General features: G+C 35.4%; 2 protein-coding genes across 4 annotated transcripts; both read left to right on the forward strand.

Annotated features, from left to right (window-relative positions):
- The first annotated feature begins 8,237 nt into the window (after positions 1-8,237).
- Positions 8,238-16,823, forward strand: LOC104890520 (uncharacterized protein At5g08430). Of its 3 annotated transcripts, none has more exons than XM_010676035.4 (8): positions 8,238-8,460; positions 9,095-9,773; positions 9,919-10,031; positions 10,133-10,192; positions 10,337-10,387; positions 13,003-13,073; positions 13,334-13,557; positions 16,023-16,823. In XM_010676035.4, the coding sequence occupies exons 2-8, from the start codon at positions 9,104-9,106 to the stop codon at positions 16,580-16,582; spliced, it is 1,749 nt and encodes a 582-aa protein (XP_010674337.2). In that variant the 5' UTR covers positions 8,238-8,460; positions 9,095-9,103; the 3' UTR covers positions 16,583-16,823. The 3 variants fall into 3 exon arrangements, with proteins under 3 accessions (XP_010674337.2, XP_010674338.2, XP_048499397.1); XM_010676036.4 differs by having other exon boundaries at positions 8,239-8,460; positions 16,026-16,823; XM_048643440.2 differs by lacking the exon at positions 8,238-8,460 and adding an exon at positions 8,506-8,982.
- A 4,586-nt stretch (positions 16,824-21,409) lies between these two features.
- LOC130591206 (protein PHOX3-like) lies at positions 21,410-23,051 on the forward strand. The gene is made up of 3 exons (XM_057394152.1): positions 21,410-22,642; positions 22,800-22,810; positions 22,940-23,051. The coding sequence occupies exons 1-3, from the start codon at positions 21,410-21,412 to the stop codon at positions 23,049-23,051; spliced, it is 1,356 nt and encodes a 451-aa protein (XP_057250135.1).
- The last annotated feature ends 464 nt before the right edge of the window (positions 23,052-23,515 follow it).

A 23,515-nucleotide genomic window follows, 5' to 3' on the forward strand; every position in this document is an offset into this window, starting at 1 on the left:
CCGTTTCCCTGAATTCTCAAACCTTTTCCGTGCTTAGCGTAGCACTCATACTCTCTGTGACCCTTCTTCTGGCAGTAATGACAGGTCACTGCTCTCCTTTACAGTCTTCCCAGGATGGTTTTTGTCACAGAACTTACAATGTGAACCCTCTCAGGTCTACCCTGACTACGATTATCCTGGTTGTTCCTTCCTTGAAAGTTCCCATTCCCATTCCGGTTTTTCTTAAAGTTACTTGGTTTCCTCCAGTACTAACCTCCTTTCTCTTCTCACCAACTATTCCAGCCTTCTTATCTCTTCTCGATTGCAACCCATAAATATGAGAAGCTCTCCCATACACTACATCTAAGGATGTAAAGGTCTCACCCCCTAATCCCAGCTGGATCTCATCAGTCAACCCTGTTCGAACCTCTGAGCCTTAAGCTCCTCAGTAGCTACAACCTCAGGTGCAAACCTAGACAAGGCTATGAACTTACTATAGTATTCAGAAATGGTCATACTACCCATTCTAAGGTTGATGAACTCTTGGGCTTTCTGCTTCCTCATGAAGGCAGGGTAAAACTTTCCTCTCAGCACAATCACAAAGGCTTCCCAATTGAATCCCTCAGCAGCACTCAATCTAGCCCCATTTTCTCTCCACCACAAGTCAGCCTCATCTTTAGGTATAAAACAGCTTGTCCTACTCTCATGTCAGCAGGGCAATTCACTACCTCAAACAACTTTTCAAATTCCCTAATCCAGTTTTCTAGGAAAGTAGGGTCAGCTTGTCCCTTAAAGTAAGGTGGTTTCACTTTGGACAGTCTTTCAAACATTTCTCCAGCAGTCTCTGGACGTTCAACCTTGTCCTGGTTCAGTTTCTCCGCCAAGAGGCGAATACGTCAGCTAGTTCAGTGTTGTTAGCCATTCTACTTCGGGACCTGAAAGTAATATAACTCTACTCAGGCTCCAGAAAACTAGTATAGTCATCTAAGCAAGACAATACTTGATTTGATCACTAAAGATCGCATCACATACAATTTCACTAAGTTTCAACATGGAATGTTCACTAATATTCATACAGTTGTTCACGTAAGTAAATTCATAGTCACATGAATTTAGGCAAGAAAATTGTAATCACATGATGAAATAAATAAATAAAAAAAAAATATTCCCCAGTACGTGTCCAAAATAAATTTTTACTCCTTGAGTTAAACAAACTAAAATTTATTCTTCCATAGAAGGGGAAAGGAAAAAAATGTGAAATAAAATAACACACTAGTTATATATATATTTCCTAAAATGCTAATCCTATAAAACACCTTTGTCTGTTGGCATATACCCAACTTATTCTTTTAACTAAAACCTTATGTACCTCTATATATATATATATATAAAAAAATATCTATAAGTTTATAACCTATGGCACTACACTGCCATCCTTGTCCTTATCTTCCTTATATTGTTGAGGTACAAAGTCTTCATCACTAACTTCGTCCTCTTCGTCAGTCTCATAGTAGTCAACGAATTTCTCTTGATCTTAGACTGCCTAGTAGGTATGGTGTCCAAGTCTTCCTCAGGTTCAGATTCCACCCTCATACATGCATCATATATGTCTTCCCTGGTAGTTCCTCTAGCATGATCCATTTCTATGATGACTTCATCATCCCTAGCATAGTGTCTCTCAAGATGCGACGCATTATCCAATGCAGTTCTTCATATATCCTATGGTCAATGGGTGGATGATGGTCGTCGTCTTCATCGTCAGTCAGGACGATAGGGTTAAAGTAGTTTCCTAAATTTGCAGCCATAATAGTAGAGCTACATCACAATAACCCAAAAGGTTTAGCACTCTTCCTTAACGTATTCCCACCAAGAATCAAAGGATAAGAAAACAAAGGCATGTAAAATATAACACTTTAATAGGCAAAAGGATATAACAATTAGCAGGAAAGAAAACATTCATGCATCGTTAGTAGGGAAGAAAATAATAATGCACTTATTTGCAGGGAAGAAAATTTATAATGATGCTGAACTAAATTTTCAATGCAGGCATATAATATTTTATCCTATATGCCCTTCCTATACTACCCATTCTCACAATGTTATGCTGTAAACCCTTAAAGGTATGAAAATAATGCAGGCACTTTTTATAATAACATTACTTTTGTGCCTAAATAAATTTTCTAAAATAAAATTTCGAACTCAAGACATTCGGGAAAAAAAATCTTTTTACTCGACACAAATTTTTTTTTTTTTTTTTTTATTCGGCTCCTAAAAAAATTTCCGAAAAAAACGAAAACGACAAAAAATTTCGAACTCCTCGACTTTCGGAAAACGATTTTCGAACCTTATTCCAAAAATTTCGGTTCTAAAAAAAAAATTTTGATCCTCAAAATATTTGTGTTCATTTTCGAAATGAAACGTAGGAGAATACTAAGGTTTCCTTCAAATAACAATAAGCTAGGTAACTTAAGAAGCTAAAGTCACTTAATAAGCTAGTTAGTTAGGCGCCTATAAGTCTTAAACTAACCTAAAGCTCCAGATACCACTTTGTAACACCCCGATAATTCTTCTTTCTAGAAAATACTTTTATAAAAATCTAGAGAATTACCCAGGCATTATCGCCCGTGTGAAACGTTTCGGCTTACTCAGAATTTTGCAGCGGAAAACTTACTAAAACAAAACCAACTTTATTAAACTTATGAAATAAGAGTCAAACAATGTTTGAACTGAAACACACCAACTTAAAGCTAAAGTCTGAAAATATAAATCCTAGAAACAACTTAAATACTACTATGTCACAAAAGCCTCTCCATTCCAGATTCCCCAATGGTATGCATCTTCGAACCTGTAATGTCAATGCTTTCTTGACTCTGCTCCCCCGAAGGATCACCACAGGATCAATAGGCAAAGCCATGATCACAAACACAGACAAGCACGTAATCAGCAAAGCTGAGTACTACATATCAGACAACAATAATCCTAAACATGATACTACAACACAACTTTAGAATAAAATAATAATAACATAACAACTGCAGATGACTCTTACTGAACTAGACTCTAACTTTTATTTCTTCTTTAAATGGAATAGTTATTGGACGAGTTGACTATACTGAAATAGGAAATACGGTCATGACTCCGAAACCAGAATGACCTGACGATATCGAGGAACCTTTGAACTAAAGAGGAATGGTGATCAATCCAACCTCGAAGATACATATCACGGCGGACTATGTACCCCAACCCTTAGTGTCCAACTCTAGACGTGCACCAGTCTAAAGTCTATAACTCATTCTCGTTTCACTTTACGTTGCATTCATTTTATACTTGTGTTGACACCAACCAAGCACATAATACTCACAACTACTAATCACATAACATCACAAAACTCCTTTTTAATCTTAGAATTAATAAGTGTTCACAACTTAGCATCCAAGACTCTTTTAACTTCTTTTATTCTTTACTAACTTGCTGTTGAACCTAGCCAACAGTAAACTGTACCTTTATATAGGTATAAACTCAAATTACCAAATAAGATCCTCGGTTCTTATAAGATAAATAATAAACTCAAAGAATCCATGATTCCAATTTACTTACATTAATTCACTCACGAATTAATACCAAACTAAACTTAGTTGCTTGCATCAAACTTCCATACAAACAAGTCATACTTAAACATATTCTTAGTTTACATGTAGCATACAAGCAAATAACATGTAAAGCCATCTCAGTAAATCATATATATGAACTACAAGGTCCTATACATGATACTACAAATTAAAAACATCCCTAGAGCATGTTTCTAACCATTTAGCACGTAGACTATGTACGTACCTTGTATAAACGAAACGGTAGGCCACTTTTAAGCACTAAAAGTCCCCTACAGTGAATTCTCCGCCTAAAACAACCAAAAATCAAGTAAATACTTGACTAAAAAAATACAGCAACTTTAAAACGTCCCAAACCCTTTTAAACTTCTTTAAAAATCGTTTTTATAATTTAAACTCTCATTATTTTTAATCCCTAGTATAGATAAACTATTCTAGTGATTAAAAACATTAAAAACCTTAAAATATTAACTTTCTGAATTTCCAGCACTATAAAATTTTCTAAACCTTCTGAAAATATTTTAAATGAAATAAAAATCGTATTCCAATCAAAATTCATATTCATACTTAAATATACGATTTCTAGTGATTTAAAACCCTAAAAATCACATCTTTCATGATTAAAACTAAAAATAATAAATCTGAAATTTTTCTTTTATACATATGATCCGAAAAATACATATTTCATAATAAAAATAATAACTCAAATCGTAATCATGCAAATAATAATAAAATAACAATAAAAATTAGAACTTTAATGGAATCTTAAAGGAGAAGTAAAGAAAACAACCAAATAAGAGGAGGAAGAGGCGCCGGACTGAGGACAGCAGCAAGGACCGGCGGCAGCAATTTTCGGCTTCAAGAAAAGGTTTGTGACGTTTCTTGTTCAACAAGAAACGTTACTTAGCGAAGAAGAAACGATTTTTGAGAGAAAATATGAACTCACGCTCAAGAGGAAGAGAGAGAGAAAATGTCGAGTGAGGAAGAAACTCGAATCACGTGCAAGGAGGAGAGAGAAAATAAGTGTAGGGCAAAAATATTTGGGTTTTAGGATATTTAAATAGGCTAATCCTATTGGGCTTAGGAAAAGGAATTCAATAATTAAAACTTTGATGACTAACAAGATGGGCTTGTTAGGACTTTAGTCATCAAATTATTCTTTCCCTTTTTATTTCTTTTGGGCTTTCGATTCCATTAAGTTTTCTTTTCAAATATGCTTTTAATAATTGAACTCTTATTTAAAACACGCTTAATCAAAATATTACAAACTTTATTAAGCAAGAAAAATATTTTTAGTTGACTTTTAAAATAGTCAACCCCTTTTTAAAAGTCAAATCATTTTCCAAACCCATTTGGATTTAAATATAATTGCATAAATAACTTAATATATTTATGAAAATCCTTTAAAAAATGTGGGGGATTACAATCCACCTGTTAAACCTTTAAGCATAAAATGTGCGCAAATTAGATCCTGCACCAAGGTGTAGGATGAGCATCCTACACCTTGCCCATGTGGCTGACTTTTGGCAATATTTTTGAAAGTGGGCCAGCTCTTTCTCTCTCATCACGTGAAACAATTTTTTTAATGTACAAATGCATATGGTTTGGTGTACAATAATCTACGAGTGTACATTTAGGGATTTTCAGTGATCAAAGCAATGACCATCAATGTACATTGTGATTTTATTGAATTTCGGTATGAGAATGTAATTGTACATATTGAATTTCATTAGTGAACAAACATCAAACACACCAGTGTACAAATAATGGAAATTACTCACTTGACATATTTCGGTGTGGGACTGTAATTGTACATATTGAATTTCATTACTGAACAAACATCAACACACCCAGTGTACAAAGATTGCAAATTACTCACTTGACATCACTTCATGAATTGGGTTACTTTCAGCTGGGGGATTGTCATTGTACATTTTGATTTTATTAATGAACAACCATGAAGCCAAGGATGTACAAGGAGGTTGAGTGTGGAAAAGAGAGAAGTGGTGAATTTCAGTATGAGACTGTAATTGTACATATTGAATTTCATTAGTGAACAAACATCAACACACCTAGTGTACAAAGATTGCAAATTACTCACTTGACATCAGCTTCAGGAATTGGGTTACTTTCAGCTGGGGGACTGTCATTGTACATTTTGATTTTGTTAATGAACAACCACGAAGCCAAGAATGTACAAGGAGGTTGAGTGTGGAAAAGAGAGAAGTGGTGAACAGTATATGGGGGGACATCAAATCAGTTATTAAATGGTGAACAGTAAATGTCAAATCATTTACTTTTTGAATTTTCGATTTTGTACATTGGATGTAAGGGGAATGTACTTGGCTGTCAAATCAATTACTTTTTGCATGTTGAATTGTGCGTTTTATTCTTCTTGCCTTGCGTTTTGGACAAGGTGCAGGATTCTCATCCTACACCTTGGTGCACCATCTACGCATTGTAAAATGTGGTGCAATTAAATTGAGATGCATAGGGAATAACTTGTTGTAGGACCTAATATTCACCTACTCTTTGTTATCAAAAAGATGAAAAAAAATCGACCTAACACCTTTTACTACTACATATGTGCAAATTTTACAATTAAATTTATTTAATGGCAAATCTAGTATAAAATCAAGTTATTTTCAATGAAAAACACATACACACACACACACACACACACACACACACACACACACACACACATATATATATATATATATATATATATATATATATATATATATATATATATATATATATATATATTACAATATTCCTTGAGGGAGTCTGTCTAATAGTTTATTTTTGTCTATTTACTTGATTGGATTGATCGACAAATTTCACGAGCTGTTTATGTTGATTGTTTGACTATTCATTACTTTGTTAGTAGTGGTTGTGTTAGTGCATAATGAATAAAAAAACCAAAAGAGAAAGGAAAACAAATTACTTAAATCAAGTTTTGGTTTAAAAATGGCTTTTAGCTACTTAAAAGTCATTCACCAAATACCATTTTTAGCTACCGGACCATAAAAAATGCCAAAAACCAATGAGAAAAGCTATTAATAAGATACCAAGACCCTCCTTCTGCTTCCACAAAAGCCACCCATAAGCCAACCAAAACCCTTATGTTTCATAATAAATCACAATAATAATGTATGTTAACATTTGCTTATTGACCTTATCTGGGTTTATTTTCTCTATTTTTATAGCCTATAAAACCAAGCCTCTTTTTCTCATTCCTTTTTTAAATGAAATAATATTAGCTTTTAATATTATTGTAAAACAAAAGGAGTATTCAACATGCTCAATGGTAAAATAAGTAAAGTAGTTTTTCCTTAATTCCAATATAGATGCAACATTTTGACTTATATATACACTTACAATTCACAACTTTGACTATTACTACACCAAAATAATACTAGAAAAATCATGAAACATCAATATGCTGAAATTATACATTGAGTTAAATATAAATACAACTTCTTACACACTCAAATTTGCTTTTATATTTTAGTAAAAAATGTGATCAACGAGAGACAAAACTAATAGTGCCAAAATCAAACCATCTCATTTATTTTTGGTAGTAGAGGAGTAATGAAAATTTACGAGGATATAATACCTTGAATTGGTAGTAGAATGTTCCTATGCTAGTAAACTACTGGGTGAAAAGTGTGAATCCTATCATTATGATACTACCTTCGTCCTTTATTAGTTTACCCACTTTGACTTATAACACTATTTATTTTTATTATTTTGACTATTATTTATACTTTATATGTAAGGAAAATATAATCATGTGTAATATTGTTTCATTCGTCTCAATATGTAGTTTTGGAATATTAAATTTTTATAATTTTTACAAATACATAATTAGAGATATTATTACTCAAAGTTTTACATCGATAAATGTAAAAAGTCAAAAGGTGTAAACTAATAAAGGACAGAGGGAGTATATTATAAATTTATAATCACTAAATTCCATATTTGTTATATTTTTAATGATCATTTCCATACTTAATATATGTAAATATGTCGATATTGATAGCTTAGAGATGATCATACTCTTAGTTGTTGTTTGGTATACATGGAAATTTAATTCCCATGAGAAGTTCCATTTCCTAAAATGTTATTCCTCTTTTGTAATTCTCAAGAAATTGACTAATGTGTTTGGTTGATATCAAAGAATTTGTAATTTCCATGAATTAATGTGGAAATTTGAATGATCAAATAGGGCTAGAATAGTTTTGTGGAAATCTATATTGCTTACATGTCAACCAAACAACCATCCAATTTAGAAATTTATGGAAATTTTTATTGCTTACATGATTTACGGTATACAGGTATATCAAACAACCACTTAGTTAAAAACAATTCTTTTGGATATTCCTTTTTTATTTGACCACAAAATTTAACATGTGGCCGCATGTTCACACCTTAGACATTTATCTACCTATAAAATTTTCATACTTCGTATTTTTTCAAATACAACAATTCTATTTCTAGGTGAGTGGATTAATAAAATCAAATGCTATATCTAGAAATACAACGAAAACCATCGAATTATATTGAGATTTACTTTGATCTGATATGATGTGATCTGATCGGATCTGAATAGTATGATTTATTTTAGGGAGAAAATCAAACATAAGCAACACATGGGAAAGGGACAAGGTCGCCGGGGGTATGGAGAATCAATACATTTGGCAAAAGGCGTCCGTTAGTTTCCGCTACCAAAACTTCTCCCCCTCATTTTCTCTCTCATATTTTCCCACTTCTCACTATCAGTAGACCTCAATTTCTATAACCCCAACAAAACCCCTCTTTTTTAACCTTTTTCTTCCACTCAATTCTCCACAATCGCGACTCATAGGTAGTCTTTTCTCTATATTTCACTCCTTCATTCTTTCATTCATCATGTTGTGTTTAATTTTCAAATGCCAATGTTTTTTTTTCCTGTTGTTGTTGCTAATTTTCAGTTATTCGTAAATCATACCCTTCTATACATACAATTTGGTTTGTTTGAGTAATGCAGGAATGATAAGACTTAAGAGATTAATTATTTTTCTGGGTTTTGCATTTGGTTTTGTTGCTCATGAAAAATTGTACTTAATTTGTTGATTTTGTATGGTAGTTATTTGTTTTATTAAGTTGTTTTTGTTGGATAGTATACTAGTGTTGAAATAATATTGGGTCATGCAGAAATTGGATTTATTATTAATTTTTCTGTTTGTGTTTTTGGATTTCCCAGCATTGCTATATATTAATTTTGACCATTTTTTTTGTAACTGTGAAATTCATTGGCGCCATATTTAATCTACTCTTATGGGGATGGTGTTGTCAACGATGATAATTTCGTGCCTGGAATTTTGGTGTTTTGTGAAAGAAATTAGAGGTTATTTGGTTAATTTTATGAAGAATTGAATTCTTTCTGATTTATATCGAATTCAATGTCGTCATTAAAATGAGCTTCTTTTTTTTTTTCTGGGTGTACTTTGTTGGGGAAGGGAGCGGATATGGAAGTTAACTTTGAACCAGCACCATTTTTTTGGATTGAAGAAGGCAAAGAGCAAGCTTCTACTCCAAAAACAGCGAAGAAGATCAAAAGGAAGAAGGAATTTGTGGGTTGGGGTTCAAGGGAGTTGATAGGATTTCTTGAATCAATTGGCAAGGATACCACTAAAGTACTCTCCCAATATGATGTCAGCAATATCGTCAATCAGTACGTTAATGAGAACAAGCTTGCTCATCCGAAAAACAAAAGGAGAGTTCTGTGCGATGAGAGGTTGCTTTCTCTCTTTGGAAAGAAGTCCTTCTTTAGGAACAAGGTACACGAGCTTGCGGGATCGCACTTGGCCGAGAATCAAGATGATTCAGATGATGATCATTTTGGAAGCTCTGATGAAAATGATGAAGGTGGTTTTTCTATGTCTAAAAAACAGAAAACTGTGAGCTTAGACAAGAAAGTACAGCCTAAGAAGAAGGCCCCAGAAGTTTCAAAAAGCTGCTTGGCAGCTATTGATTCCAATAATGTTAAGCTCGTGTATTTGAGAAAGAGTTTGATACAAGAGATTCTCAACAACTCAGATTCATTTGAAAGCAAAGTTGTTGGAAGCTTTGTGAGGGTAAAATCAGATCCACATGACATCTTCCAGAAAAACTCTCATCAGCTTCAACTTGTCACAGGTAATGGGCCTTCATGTACATGCAATGGGAATGAAGATTAGTTTGATTTGCACCTCCTTTATGTGATTTCTTTTAATAAAATTTTAATTTACTCCAGCCAATACTATTTGCATTATTCTAGAATGATTGTCTTCACAACTTACAGGTGTCGTGGAAGTGGCTTCTGCTGGTGAGACAAGGTCATCTACCCTTCTGCAAATTTCAGGCATGACAGATGACATTAGCATACCTGAAATTTCAGATGATAATTTTTCTGAGGTAAATTGGAGCTTCAAATTACAAATGCTAATTAAGCGGCACAAAACTTGTGGAGAACCTTCCTTTTTTATATGTTCAGCTGATACTTTCCGTCATTGCAGGAAGAAATAGAGGATTTGCGTAACAGAGTTAAAGATGGTTTACTGAAGCAGCCTACTGTTGTAAGTTATTCATGTTGATTCTCTGTATATCTTCTTGATTGCATTCCATTTTCCAATGTGGCCATAGAGAATTTCAGCTTTTATGACTTTGCTGCAGTAATTTCTTAGTTACTTTTCTTTTCACAATCTTTTGACCATGAACAGGGTGAACTTGAACAAAAAGCAGCTGTTCTGCATGAAGACATTACTAAACATGTATGTGTACTGTCCTCTTGTTATATATCATCTGGTCGGTTTGCTGCTTGACTGCTAGCTGTGTTGTCCCATGATATATTCTCTTTATAAATTTGAAATTTGGTGTTTGCTGATGAACCTCCCAGCCCTCTGATTGTCAGCATGCTTTTACATTTTCAGCAAGAAGCAATTGTGTATGTTTTTCATATGGTGCCTTACATTTTCTGGATTTTAGTTATTTTACTTTAATATGTTAACACCCTCTCATTTTCCAACTTCTATGCTTCTTATCTTCTCCTAATATGATACATAGTTGTGCAAGGGAATTGGTTGAAAGTTGAGTCAACCTTATATGCTAACATTCTTATATGTAAAATTTTAGAAAAGAAAGAGAGACATGCAAAAATGTATCAAAGGCATAACTAAATGCTTCTAGTTAAAGTTTACAGTAGCTATTTATTTAGCTTGGACTTGTTAGAACTTGGGCCCCAAACTTAAGATAAAATACCTTGATGTTATTTCTTTTTTAACGCCTGGCTGGTCCTTAGAACTAGGATTTTTTTATTGTTCAGAAATATGTATGACAGTTTGCTCTTAACTCAAAAATTGTTTATTCGCAAGGAGACTGGTCTGGGACTTGGACTGAATCATGATTCATTTATCTGAAAACCATGTTAAATGCAATGGGTGTAAAGATTCCAATATGGGTCTAAATATGTTTAAATGTTCCTACTCAAGTTGTGGTGTTGTGTACCGAACATGAATTTCTCTTATCCTCAAGGTGAAATGAATAGTCCATGTCTGAATATGTGTACTTAGTTTTCCAAATAAGTTACAGGAACTTCAGTAGAGAATTTTGGATTTTACCCTAGTGCTCCTCTTTTGTTTCACATCTTCTTTGGTCCTGTTCTCTTCAACCTTTGAAATAAAAATCGTTGAAAATCAGTGTTAATTAGTAAAATTTCAGTTTCAATTAGTAAATTTTGTATTAATCAACAAAAACCAGTTATAAACAGAAAAAATCAGTTTCATTTAGTATCAAAGTGAAGTGAAGATAACTTGGCCTTTGTTTTCCCTCTTTATGTCTCCTTTATCCCTTTTTTCTTTTCCTGCTTGTGTGATACTATTAGTGGTTTTGGAGATTTAAATTGTCCTGTTCTCTTCAACCTTTGAAATAAAAATCGTTGAAAATCAGTGTTAATTAGTAAAATTTCAGTTTCAATTAGTAAATTTAGTATTAATCAACAAAAACCAGTTATAAACAGAAAAAAATCAGTTTCATTTAGTATCAAAGTGAAGTGAAGATAACTTGGCCTTTGTTTTCCCTCTTTATGTCTCCTTTATCCCTTTTTTCTTTTCCTGCTAGTGTGATACTATTAGTGGTTTTGGAGATTTAAATTGTGTCTTCTTCCAGAATCTATCCAATCCAAAACGGTTAACATGGACGGAAGTCAAATCATTTCTATGGCACATTGCCTAATAAATCTATAAATTGCTGACGCAATCTAGAAGTCTATCGAAACCCTAAGGATTTCTTTTAGACCCTTCCTATCAGGATGGTAACACATAACACGAATTTAGTCTGATACTATTAGTGGTTTTGGAGATTTAAATTGTGTCTCCTTCCATAATCTATCTAATTCAAAAAGGTTAACATGGACGGAAGTCATATCATTTCTATGGCGCATTGCCTAATAAATCTATAAATTGCTGACACAATCCAGAAGTCTAGTGAAACCCTAAGGATTTCTTTTAGATCCTTCCTATCAGGATGGTAACACATAACACAATTTTAGTCTGATACTATTGGTGGTTATGGAGATTTAAATTGTGTCTTCTTCCATAATCTATCCAATCCAAAAAGGTTAACATGGATGGAAGTCAAATCATTTCTATGGCACATTGCCTAATAAATCTATAACTTGCTGACTCAATCCAGAAGTCTAGTGAAACCCTAAGGATTTCTTTTAGATCCTTCTTATTAGGATGGTAACACGTATCCCAATTTTAGTTCTGTTATATTCTTTGTGAGACAAAATGCTGTATTTTCACCGGACCAGTCAGAAATATTTTTGTCAGGCTTTTTTTGTGCCTAAGAAAAACTCATTGTAATCACATATCACGAAATGTGAGTTTCTAGAATAACTAGAATATAGAAGATTTTATGAAGCTTAGTTTACAGTATTGGTTATTTGGTGATCTATTTATGTGATATTCACACAATCACACCCAATGACTTTTTTTTTTTTTGTTTGATAGGCGAATAACTCTATATCAGTTGCTTTACAGATTGTTTATACTGTGCCCTAGACTTGTAGTTTGAGGTTTTTTTTTTAAGTGGTATGTTCATTCACTGGTTATCTGAGTTTGACATATCGCATCCTGGTTGGAACTTAAGTGGCCACATGCAGATGAAATAATTTGATGTTTCCGGATCATCGTTTTTGAAATTACTGCAGTGTTTGTAAACTGCCTTGTTTGTTTATCATGCCGAGTGTGAGCCATATTAGTCTGCACTAAGCCTTGATTTTGTTTTTCAATAGCTGGGAAAATGTACTCTGGAGATCTTTGTCCTTATCTTATTGATATAGCTGACAATTGTTTCAGTATATTAACGAGTCTTTTTTTGATTGCAGTGGCTTGCAAGAGAACTTGTGCTTCTCAAGAAGCTTATAGATCGTGCAAATGAGAAGGGTTGGCGACATAGATATCCTTTATTGATGTTAATTAATGGTAACTCATGGTTAAATATAACATGCATGCCACCTGACATCTTGGCATGAATTGTGTGTCCTGGGATACTACTTTAGTTGTCTTACACAATTTTTAACTCTGCTTTCTTCTTACTTTCTGCAAAAACAAAAGAATTTGATTTTGGTGCAAGGTGGACCAAATTCGGGCACCTCTAATGTCTTATGTGCTCGCTCATGAATTATGATGCCCCTGGTTTCCCTTTACTAGTACTACAGTGACCGAGTACCTGGACCGCAGGAAGCTGCTTCAGTCACCGGACGAACAATCACGCCTCTTCAGTGAGATTCCGAGGGTGATGCCAGAAGTAGTGAGGCCAGAAACAATCTCTGACTGTGCTCCTGATGATTCACCAAAAGCTGCTGATTGGGACTGGGAACCTTCATCAGCTAAAGGAGATATGACGAATCCAGAGGTCAAAAGTTGGGAGGATAATCAAGGTATGCACTTAGTCCTTGTGTCTCTCCAGAATAGAGCATGTCTAAGGTCCTCTCTTTTGGAGTATTTGCTTGCAGTGAATTTTTTTGAAATCCTTAAAACTTGGTACTGCTTCTGATCATTTGACACTTTAAAAGTTCAATAGACAACATTTCATTTATTGATGGTCTCATGAATTTTGTTACTTCTTAGCCTCGGTATTGCATTTCGCTCTTCCTAAATCCTAATATGCTTGCTGGTGATTAGATGTTTTCAAATTGTTGGTGAGTTATGATTTCCATACCAGGGGTGAGAATTTTCCGATCTGCATTTTGACGTTGTTGTTCATGTCGTTTTGAGTTGAGAAATTCCAAGTCATAAGACCTCTGTTTAATCTATTCTTTTGTGGTTTGTTACTTTTAAGTATTTGCTTGTAAGATGTGATTGTTTTAATGCTGTTTTGTCATTTGCACTGGGCCAGTTTGCTTAGAGGTTTGATCTCTTCTTAGTATCTCCTTTTTTGATTTATGGCTACTCCTATAATATGCATCTTGGGGTCTAGGAAGCTCAAACTTTTGATTTGCCATGATCTCTCTGAATCCTATGTGACCTTATGGTGACGAGAAGTAGCCAAAGTTACGACAAATTCATTTAGTTCTCATTGGCATTTAGTTTCCCAGTTTCCTTTTGAGGTCGAAACTTCAGAATATGTGGAAAAGGCATTCATAACAATTGGGTAATAGGAATATTAGCAGCTACTTCTTCCTAAGAGCAGCCAATTGTTTTGATCGTGTGATATCATTGAGAAATAGGAATCCTAACAGCAACAGGATCTACCAGTAATTTGATGTTTAACCCAAATGGCTTGAGTTACTTGACAAAGCATCACAATTTACATCTTTCGTGATAATACTGGAAGTTGAGGTGTGTTTAAAAGATTAAGGTTATGGTAGCAATGTGGTCCTTTTTCTCTTTCGGCTTGCCCTAGCCTCGGCCTTTCATTAGGTGGGCTAGAGGGATATTTCATACTAACTTAAACACTAGACATATGCAACACACTCAAATCTCAATACTAGTCTTGGGAAGATGCAAAAGTTAAATGCTGTGGCATTTATATTTGGTGGTTTTTGAGCCAAGGAAAATATACAGCAAGGTATGGATATGCTCACAGCTTGCTAATCTGTAATGATTAATGTTAGCTACATCTCCTTATCGATGTCATGCATCATACAGGTGAACGTTCATCTGAGAAGTTATTGGAAAATGGGCATGCTTAATGTGGAACATGATCTATCAATTCACTCTATATGCTACAGTTTTGACTGAATACATCTATAAGCTGTAGATATCATCCAAGGTGGCACAGTTGCTTAGTGATTTCATTCGGTTTTAGAGTTTGTCATTTCAACTGCTCAAGTAATTAGGTTTAGTTTAGCATCTATCGACCCCCCTCCCCCCTTTAGAATATGTTCTCACAGGAAGTACAATGTAAGATTTGAGAATATTACATGTATTTCACTAGTGCCCAATGTCCAAATATGACTGTATCCATCGAGCTTTGAGTTATTCTGGTTTTATGTGATGTCCATATATAGATTATACTCCCTCCGTCCCATAATATAAGTCCTGTTTCCTTATAAGGTGTCCCAAAATATAAGTCCTATTTCTATTTTCAATCAATAATTATGCCCAAAATACCCTCATGAAAATAATTTATTCTCAAAATGTCCTCATAATTTCAGCTTCCAATGCACTATAATTAATGACAAAATGGAATCTTCTACCCCATTAAACTCGTCTACACATTAAACCATGCAACATTAATGTTCAGTTTTTATTTGTTGTTACAAAGATATAATAATGTAGGAAAGTGTTTCCCAATAAAAATGAATATTTTTATCCAAAATAAAACAAGATTCCACTTTACCTTAATTCCCGTGTAAAATAGAATCAGGACTTATATTATGGACGGAGGGAGTAGAAGCTAAGTCATTGATAAGGTTGGCCTCTTATGCTCCTTACTTCATAACATCTTAGTATCTTTCTTTGAGGTTTGAATCTTTTGAAATCAATGGTCGAACTAGATTGTACTTGCGCTACTGTGCTGGTGGCGAATCTTCTAACACCAGCCATCCTGATCTTGGTCCAAATTTCACAAAACTTTTTTTCAATTCTCAAGTGGACTTCATGATGTTGAAATTTTTGTATTTTGTGGGATTTCTTAATGATTGTGATCCCATAATCACAAATGGCGAGATTCTTAAGGAGTGGCTCTGTGGTGGTGGTAGTTGTGATATTGGAAGGATGATCATATCTCAGCTAGTTGGTTGCCTTGCTAAGTTGGTTGCCCAATTCTATAGTATTTATTTGGTTTTCTTATTAGCGCTCCTCTGGAATCAATCATTGACCAGTTGAGGAGGATGCTTCCTGTTTAACTTCACGGGCTGTTTCTGTACAGTAGCTGACCAAATTTGACTGTGTTTTGTAGCAGCAGCGGAAATCAGCACAAGAAGCAATGGTGATGCTCATCCTTTTAGCCCTGAAGAAAGAAACCAGCTGGAAACATATACCTTTGCAGCAGTAAACAATGGACATGCTCATTCCTTGGCACCGAAGGAAGATGAAGCTCCTAAAACTGAAGCAATTAGAGTAGAAACCAATGGTGGTGATACAGATTTCCTTAACCTAAATCATGCTGTCAATCCAAACACGGAGTTAAGGCGAGAAAGCAATGGCCATGTACAGCTCCCGAGCTCAAAAGAACCGGCAGGGACTCAAGTGCAGGTAATTGACTTGAGTGATGATGATGATGAAGAGCAGGAAATTCCTAATGGTGGGACCGAAATTTCCGCACCTCATACCGAACAGTTGTTGTGGAATTACTTAGATCCTCAGGGCAGAGTCCAGGGACCGTTTTCCTTGGCGTCTCTAAAGCGGTGGAATGATTTTAACTATTTCCCGCTCGATTTCAAAGTCTGGATGAGTGGTCAGAGTCCCCAGGAAGCAATTCTGTTAAGCCATATTCTTCATCATATATTTCCAAATTGATCAAGAGTCATGTACATAAATGGCTGTCAAGAGCAATTTTTTTCAAGTGTAACTTAATGTAAAGATTGCACAAAGTTTTAGGTTTAGTCTAATGTAAAAATCTCATTTATTTTCTTGATAATTGGGTTATTAGGCTGATCACTGATGTGTCGCCTTCATTTTTATTTTACATCTCATAATGCTAGACTACATTTCAATATTTCATGATATGAAATAGAACAAGTGGTTGTTCTTTTTTGCATCAGAAGCTAAACTTGTTCTGACAGAAATTTCAGGATCATATTTTGGCTTTACATTTTAGAATTGTTTCATGTAATCTTGCACAAGTAGTGATAGTCAAATACTTCCTCCGTTTTTTTAAATTGCATTATTTCGCTTTTTACGTTTGTCGAGATGCTTCTGTGAAGATCAACAATGAAGGTTAGTATTGTTGTTCTTTGGTTTTGTAAATGTTTTTTGGTACTTGAAATACTAAAGGACAAGGGAAAGGTCGTCCCAAGGCATTGTAAATATTTCTTGTCTAAGTAGAGTCTGCGTTATGACCATATGTAGTAACAACAACAACTTAATAAGTTTTGACAAGAGTGACGATTCTCTCTCCTCATAAAAAACCCCTGCTTCCCAAAGCTTCTACCCCCAACCCCCCCCCAAAGTTGCAGCGCTTGGTTCGCCGGCGACCGATCTACCCTCTGGTCGCCGGCGAGCCTTCAATTTCGGCGACCCCAGCATTAATTGGTGCGTACAGTGTTCGGTGGTGCGATTTTTTTTCATCAGTCGGAGGGTGAGTGTTGATCGCACATCGGCGGCAGATCGGTTTAAAGAATCAGTGTATGCATCTCTCTAGTGAATGCGTTTTCCTTGTTCATATTGTTGATCTCAGGTGTGTTCTTCCCAAATTTGTTTTTTTTAATTTCTTAAAAAGTTGGTATAAAGAATCAGTGTATGCATCTCTCTAGTGAATGCGTTTTCCTTGTATCATATTGTTGATCTCAGGTGTGTTCTTCCCAAATTTGGTTTTTTTTAATTTCTTCAAAAGTTGTTGGGGGTGAATGTCATCCTAGTTATTAGAGTGAAGAGGTTACATCTTTGTGGTTTCATATATCTGATTAAAAAAATAAGTATGTTTTCATTAGAAGTTTGTGAAAGGTTGAAGGGAGAGCTCCATGAACTCCTTAAAGGATTGTAATTTAGGACTAGATGATAATAAGTTATTGCATTATGTTTCTTCATTAGATAATCCCAAGACTTCATTGGATCTAGTTAAGTCATGGAAGGAAAAAGGAAATTCCCTATTCAGTCATGGGCATATTGATGATGCTTTAGAGTGTTATGGTTTTGCTGGTGTGATGCTTAGCCTAATTATCTTGGAGGAGAAAGCTGCTACAAGGTTTTGCGAATTAGCTTTCTGCATCTTGCTGAATTTGCTGCTTGTTTCCTGAAGATAGATGAATTTGATCAAGTTGGTCTTCTTTGCTCTGTTGTTTTAAGCTTTGACCCGTGCAATGTAAAAGCTTTGTTTAGAAGAGCTAGAGCATCGGTGGGAATAGGAAGGTGTGATTTAGCTTATTGGGATTTGCTACAAGCCTCTAAGATTGACTCATCAAACAAAGAAATTGCTAAGAAACTAATTGAAGTTCAAAGTTCAATTATTAAGCACAAGGTTCATCCCGTTGGTTTAGGGGTGGAACCATTGCCACCAAGGAAAAAGATGAAGGAACAACATCAGGACGAAGGAGAATGCTCTACTAAGATGAAGGAAGGAGATAATAATGAGACCCTAAACTTATTGCAGGCATGCGTGGATAAGGACCAAGTCACATGTGAAGAGAAAGATGTTGAAATGGAGTGTGTAACTGAGAGTGTGAGTGACTCCAAAATCAAAAATCCAAATCAGGCAGAGCCTAAACATCGGTTTGTTAACCGAAAAAGGCCAGGCTCCTCATTACAATTGTCTAAAAACATTACTCAAATGCTGAGGGACGGGAAATCAGTGCAATTGTATAATCCAAAATCAGGGTCATATATGGTAGTCCGAGTTCTTCAATTATCAAAGGGAGGCGTTAAAGGGAAAACCACAATGCAAGACGGTCAGTTGCAACAACATTTTTTTGGTCCTGCGAACGAGCATTGTCTCCCTAACAGAGTGGATGAAGTCATTAATCCCATCTTAACCCACCATGAAAGTGAAGATCTATTGATGAGAAGTATGGAGTCCAAGTCCAACAGCGATATGGAAAAGGAGATAGCAGCTAGTGGGATCCACATGGCCCAGTCGAGCCCATTTGTTCCATCTAGACTTCCAATTAATGGATGTATTGCATTAGATTCTAAGGAAACTAAAGGTCGGAAGAAGCGTAGCAAAACCCAACCACGAATAGGGAACTCCAAGAGAACCCTAAAGAATTATCACAATAAAAACTCCTATTTCCTTCCTAAGTTTGATTCTATTGGCAGGTTACGTGCTGGAATAAAGAGGAAAGCTGGTTTCGGTGCAGCTCCCTCCCAAAGCTCGAGGAAAAAGCATGCTTCAAGTTCTTGTGTTGCTAGCAATAATTCAGATATCAGTAATGTGTCAAGTCCTAGTTTGCAATCAGATGTTAGTAGTGAATCAGAGGTCAGTATTGTTTCATGTTCTAGTCTAATGTCGTTTAGTCTTGTAAGTCTATGTTCATCGAGTCCCAAAATAAACGAAGCCCACAACCTATCCTTAGAAGGTAGGGAACGGGCTCACTTGTAATTTAATGTTTTTATTAATGTATGTTCTTGTTGCCAAAAAAAAAAAAAAAAGTAGAGTCTGCGTTGCTCCAAGCCTCCAATTACTTCACAGTCCCCACCCTTTATCTATCATCGCAGTCCATCAGCCCATGATTTACCTATCACATTCCATTTCTAGTGACCACGTAGTATTACCACTAAAGATACTAGAACCACCAATCCACCAAAATCTTTTTTTTTTTTTTTTGAGGGGATTAAAATCTTATATAGATAAATGATTTAAGTCTCTCTTTTTTATAAACATTTTTCTAGAACCAAATTGACACTACGCATAACATCTGCAAATTTGAGTAAATGACTTATCCTACATAAAGTATCTGTAGTTTAAGCCTGTTCATAAGTTTATCTTACGATACTTTATATTGTGACTTGTGAGACATTAAATATTATTCCTCAAAATGACATACTTTTGCTTTTAAGCTAAAAATAGTTACTACGACGTTTTTAAAAATGTCAGTGGGAAATGGACCCTATCCAAATCCGTGGATTCAAATCCGTTCTAGCGGATTTGGATCCTCAAATTTTGGACCCGACGGATTAGGATAGGATATGGATCCTAGTTTAAAAAATGGATATGAATCAAGTCCTAAATTATTGCTCATATTCGGATCCGTTACCCGACTCCGCCAGGGCAAAGACATCAATCTTTCCGACGGTGGCTCCATACGGTATCAAAAAAATCCCATGAGCATGAGAAGAAAAGAAAAAAAAGTTAAAATTTTCGCCGATTTTTCGGAACGCCCTAATTTTATTTCCTTACGGAAATTGAACGGGCGAGCTGCTGTATTTAAAAATATATAATTAAAAGAGTAAAGCTTAATGTTAAACTCTTAATGTCATCTATGCTTGAATTTGTTATATTAAGGTTGAATGCTTGTTTACTTCAACATCGACAAATGAAATGCTAAACGGCGTTGTTTCATGTTTTATTCTCTAAAATCTGTAATTTTTGTGAAAATTAAGGGCGTTTGAAGAAAATAGGTTAGGATCTGTTTTGGACCCGAACCCGGACCCGCAGGATCCATTGGATATAAATTTTCAATTTTATTACCCAACGAATCGGGGTCGAATCTAGATCAATGCCTTAAAAACGGGTCTGGATCCTAAAGGATCCAGATCCAGATCCTACCCATTGACAGCTAGACGTCTCATTAATTAAATTGTCGTTATCCATTTCATATAAACCTACCCGGTAGAAAATATCTTATCCACCAGTACATAAATGCTCAACCACGGTGTTTGGTTCATATGATTTTGGTATGAGATATGATTTTGGAATGATAAAACTCATACCTAGTGTTTATTTATAGATTAAAAACCCATAACTCAAATCCATAAGATATGGGGTTTAGAAACCCAAGGGGAAAGGTGGCTATAACCCATAACAATACCTTTAGGTATCTATTTTCAAATAAAACCAAACACACGCGATTAGGTATCAAGTTCTAAAGCCATACTACTTTGATTTTGTTCCTAATTCCAAATATATACTATTATATAAACCAAGCGCTTTCTTAGTGGTTTTCAAAGTATGTAGTGAGATGTTTAAAGTGTCTTTCATTAGTTACTTGGTCCAGCCCGACTAAAGCTCGGCATGGGTATCAGGGTATCTTTTAACACATATAGAAGATTGGAAAAATCGAAGTCACAAAAATAAGTAATTAACATTCTCTCTCTTCGAGTAAAATACCCAGCCTTCGAAGTAACAATCTGATCGGCTAAAAGCCAGTGCTCGCCGGTGGCCCTGCCATCCGGTCGCCGGCGAGCTTCCGATTAACTCCATTCCTTCTTTCTTTTTTATTTTTCTCTTCTTTTACTACAGTTTTGGGTCTTATTTCCAGTTTCTATATCTGGATTTTGATCAAGCTAGGAGAACTACATCTACTCTGTTTCACTGATTAGGAGCTAGTTAATCTATATTCAAGCCGGTCGCTTTTACGGCGGTGGAGGCCAGGATTGACGATCTACAGATCTTCTTGCGAGTTTTCTCGACTTAGGTGGTCTCAATTTCCGTCGGTAATTTAGTGGTCTAAGTTTTTGGTGGGTTTTTCAATGGTTTCTATGGAGGATTATAAGAGACTTAGGGAGGAGATTCATCGCCTCCTCACTGAAGGGGAAAATCTGATGGATGATGATGAATTTCTGCTTGATTTGATCTCGTGTTCTAATGATTCAAAAGATGTTCTGGAACTTGTAAGAGCTTTAAAAGAAGAGGGGAATGTATTGTACAAGCAAAGGAAATTTGAGGATGCATTGGAAAAATATGGATATGCAGGACTAGTTCTTGCCCGATATGAATTTGTGGAAAAATCAGACATGGGTGCGTGTTTTGAGTTGGCTATTTGTGTTCTGTTAAATTCTGCAGCGTGTTTTGGTAAGAAGAATGAATTTGAGAATGTAGGCCGGATTTGTTCAATTATATTGGAATTTGAACCAAGTAACGTAAAAGCTTTATTTAGAAGAGCATTGGCTGCTTTAGAGTTAGGGAGGAGCATTTGGGCATATTGGGATTTGTTATTGGCAGTCGAGGTTGACCCTAACAATCGAGAGGTTGCCTCTAAGCTTGAAGAGGTTAAAAGCTCTTTGCGCAAGGAAGAATCAATAAAACGCTCACAAAGTGTTGTCCCATTAGGTTTAGGATCAAGCCTTTCTCCTCCACGAAAGAATACAAAAGGGAGTCTAAAGCAGGAGGCTGGAATTGAACACAAAGATATGCAAAGGAAGGTTTCTTCTTCAGGTGCGACTGATAAGCGCAATCATGATGGCCTAACTAGCATAGTGGGCTCAGGACCAAAAGGATGTTCAAGTTTAAAGGGTGAAAAGACTCTAAACGAGATAAAGAAGACGGTGAACGGAAAGAATGAAGTTAAGAAATCTAATCTGATGGAGCCCAAGTATCGGTTTGCTAACCGACGAAGGTCGGGCTCCTTGATGTCCATTTCAAAGAAAGATTATAATCTGCTATCTACAGGAAAATCTATTCAGTGCATGAAGCTGGGTTATTTGATGACTGTAAGAGTAGTGATGGGTACAAAAGAAGGTATAAAGAGAAAGGATGTATGTCAAGAAGAGATTATGGTTGCATCTTCCGCTTCTGGTCAACCAAATCGCATTGGTGTAATAGGAGATACATTTATGGAGTTGGAAGATCAAACGACATGGAGTGTAACTCAGATTCCCGTCGAGTCGCAAAAGGGAGATGAGTACAAAGAGGAAGCGGAAGATAATGAAGCTAAAAAAAGTGTTAAAGATAACAAGTATCATAAGGACACACTCATGTCTGAGGTTGGATCATTTTCCAGTCTGTCACGAGGTTCAAGTGGAAGAGAAGGTTCTCTCCTACAACAAAAAGAATGAAGACAGTGAGAAGTGGTTTAAGGAAGATACGCACAAAGGGTAAGGACATTTCTTATTCAATATCTAATTGTTCCTCTGAATGCAGGTTAAGCGTTGGTAGGAAAAGGAAAGATCGGATACCCCTTCCTCATGTTTCTGCAACCCTCAAGCAAAAGCCCACAGTATTACTGGTTTTGGATCGGATAATAGCTATGCTAATATTGGTTCTCTTTGTCAAATTTGCAGTGCTTCTAATAATGTAGCTCGTGAGATGATGTATGTTGGTAGTCAGGTTAAGGGTGCCCATGAACTGACAACTGTTGTCAGCGAAATGTCTGGGTCCTTTAGCTTCTCCTAAGATTTTCTATGTATGTTTGTTCTTGTCGCCAAAAAAAAATAATAATAAGTAATTGATCGAGTCAAAAAAAAAACAATAACTAATTGAATAATGTACGCCTTTAGTGGACAGCAAGATGCACTCGTGCCAAAAAGCCAACCACGAAACTTGAAAGTGCACCCAACTCATTACGAACTATCGGATTAAGATGATTAGAATTCAACGAATATTAGAAAACAAGGAATAGACAGAAAAGAACTTTGACAACACAATTGGCATATTTTACAGATTGTTTCCCTCACGAAAAGGAAACCATAACGAGAAAATTCTACAAAAAGTAAAGTTAGACAATAAGGCATAAATAGGAAAAAGTTATTCAGAATGTTGTGAGAAATAGAGAGAGAAGTTATGCAAATATATCAGAGAGTATTGTATATTGCATTGATGTTCGGTGTATTCACAAATGGTAGTATTTATAGGCACAA

This window comes from Beta vulgaris, chromosome 4 (genome assembly GCF_026745355.1).
Source record: "Beta vulgaris subsp. vulgaris cultivar EL10 chromosome 4, EL10.2, whole genome shotgun sequence".
Taxonomy (NCBI): Eukaryota; Viridiplantae; Streptophyta; class Magnoliopsida; order Caryophyllales; family Amaranthaceae; genus Beta; species Beta vulgaris.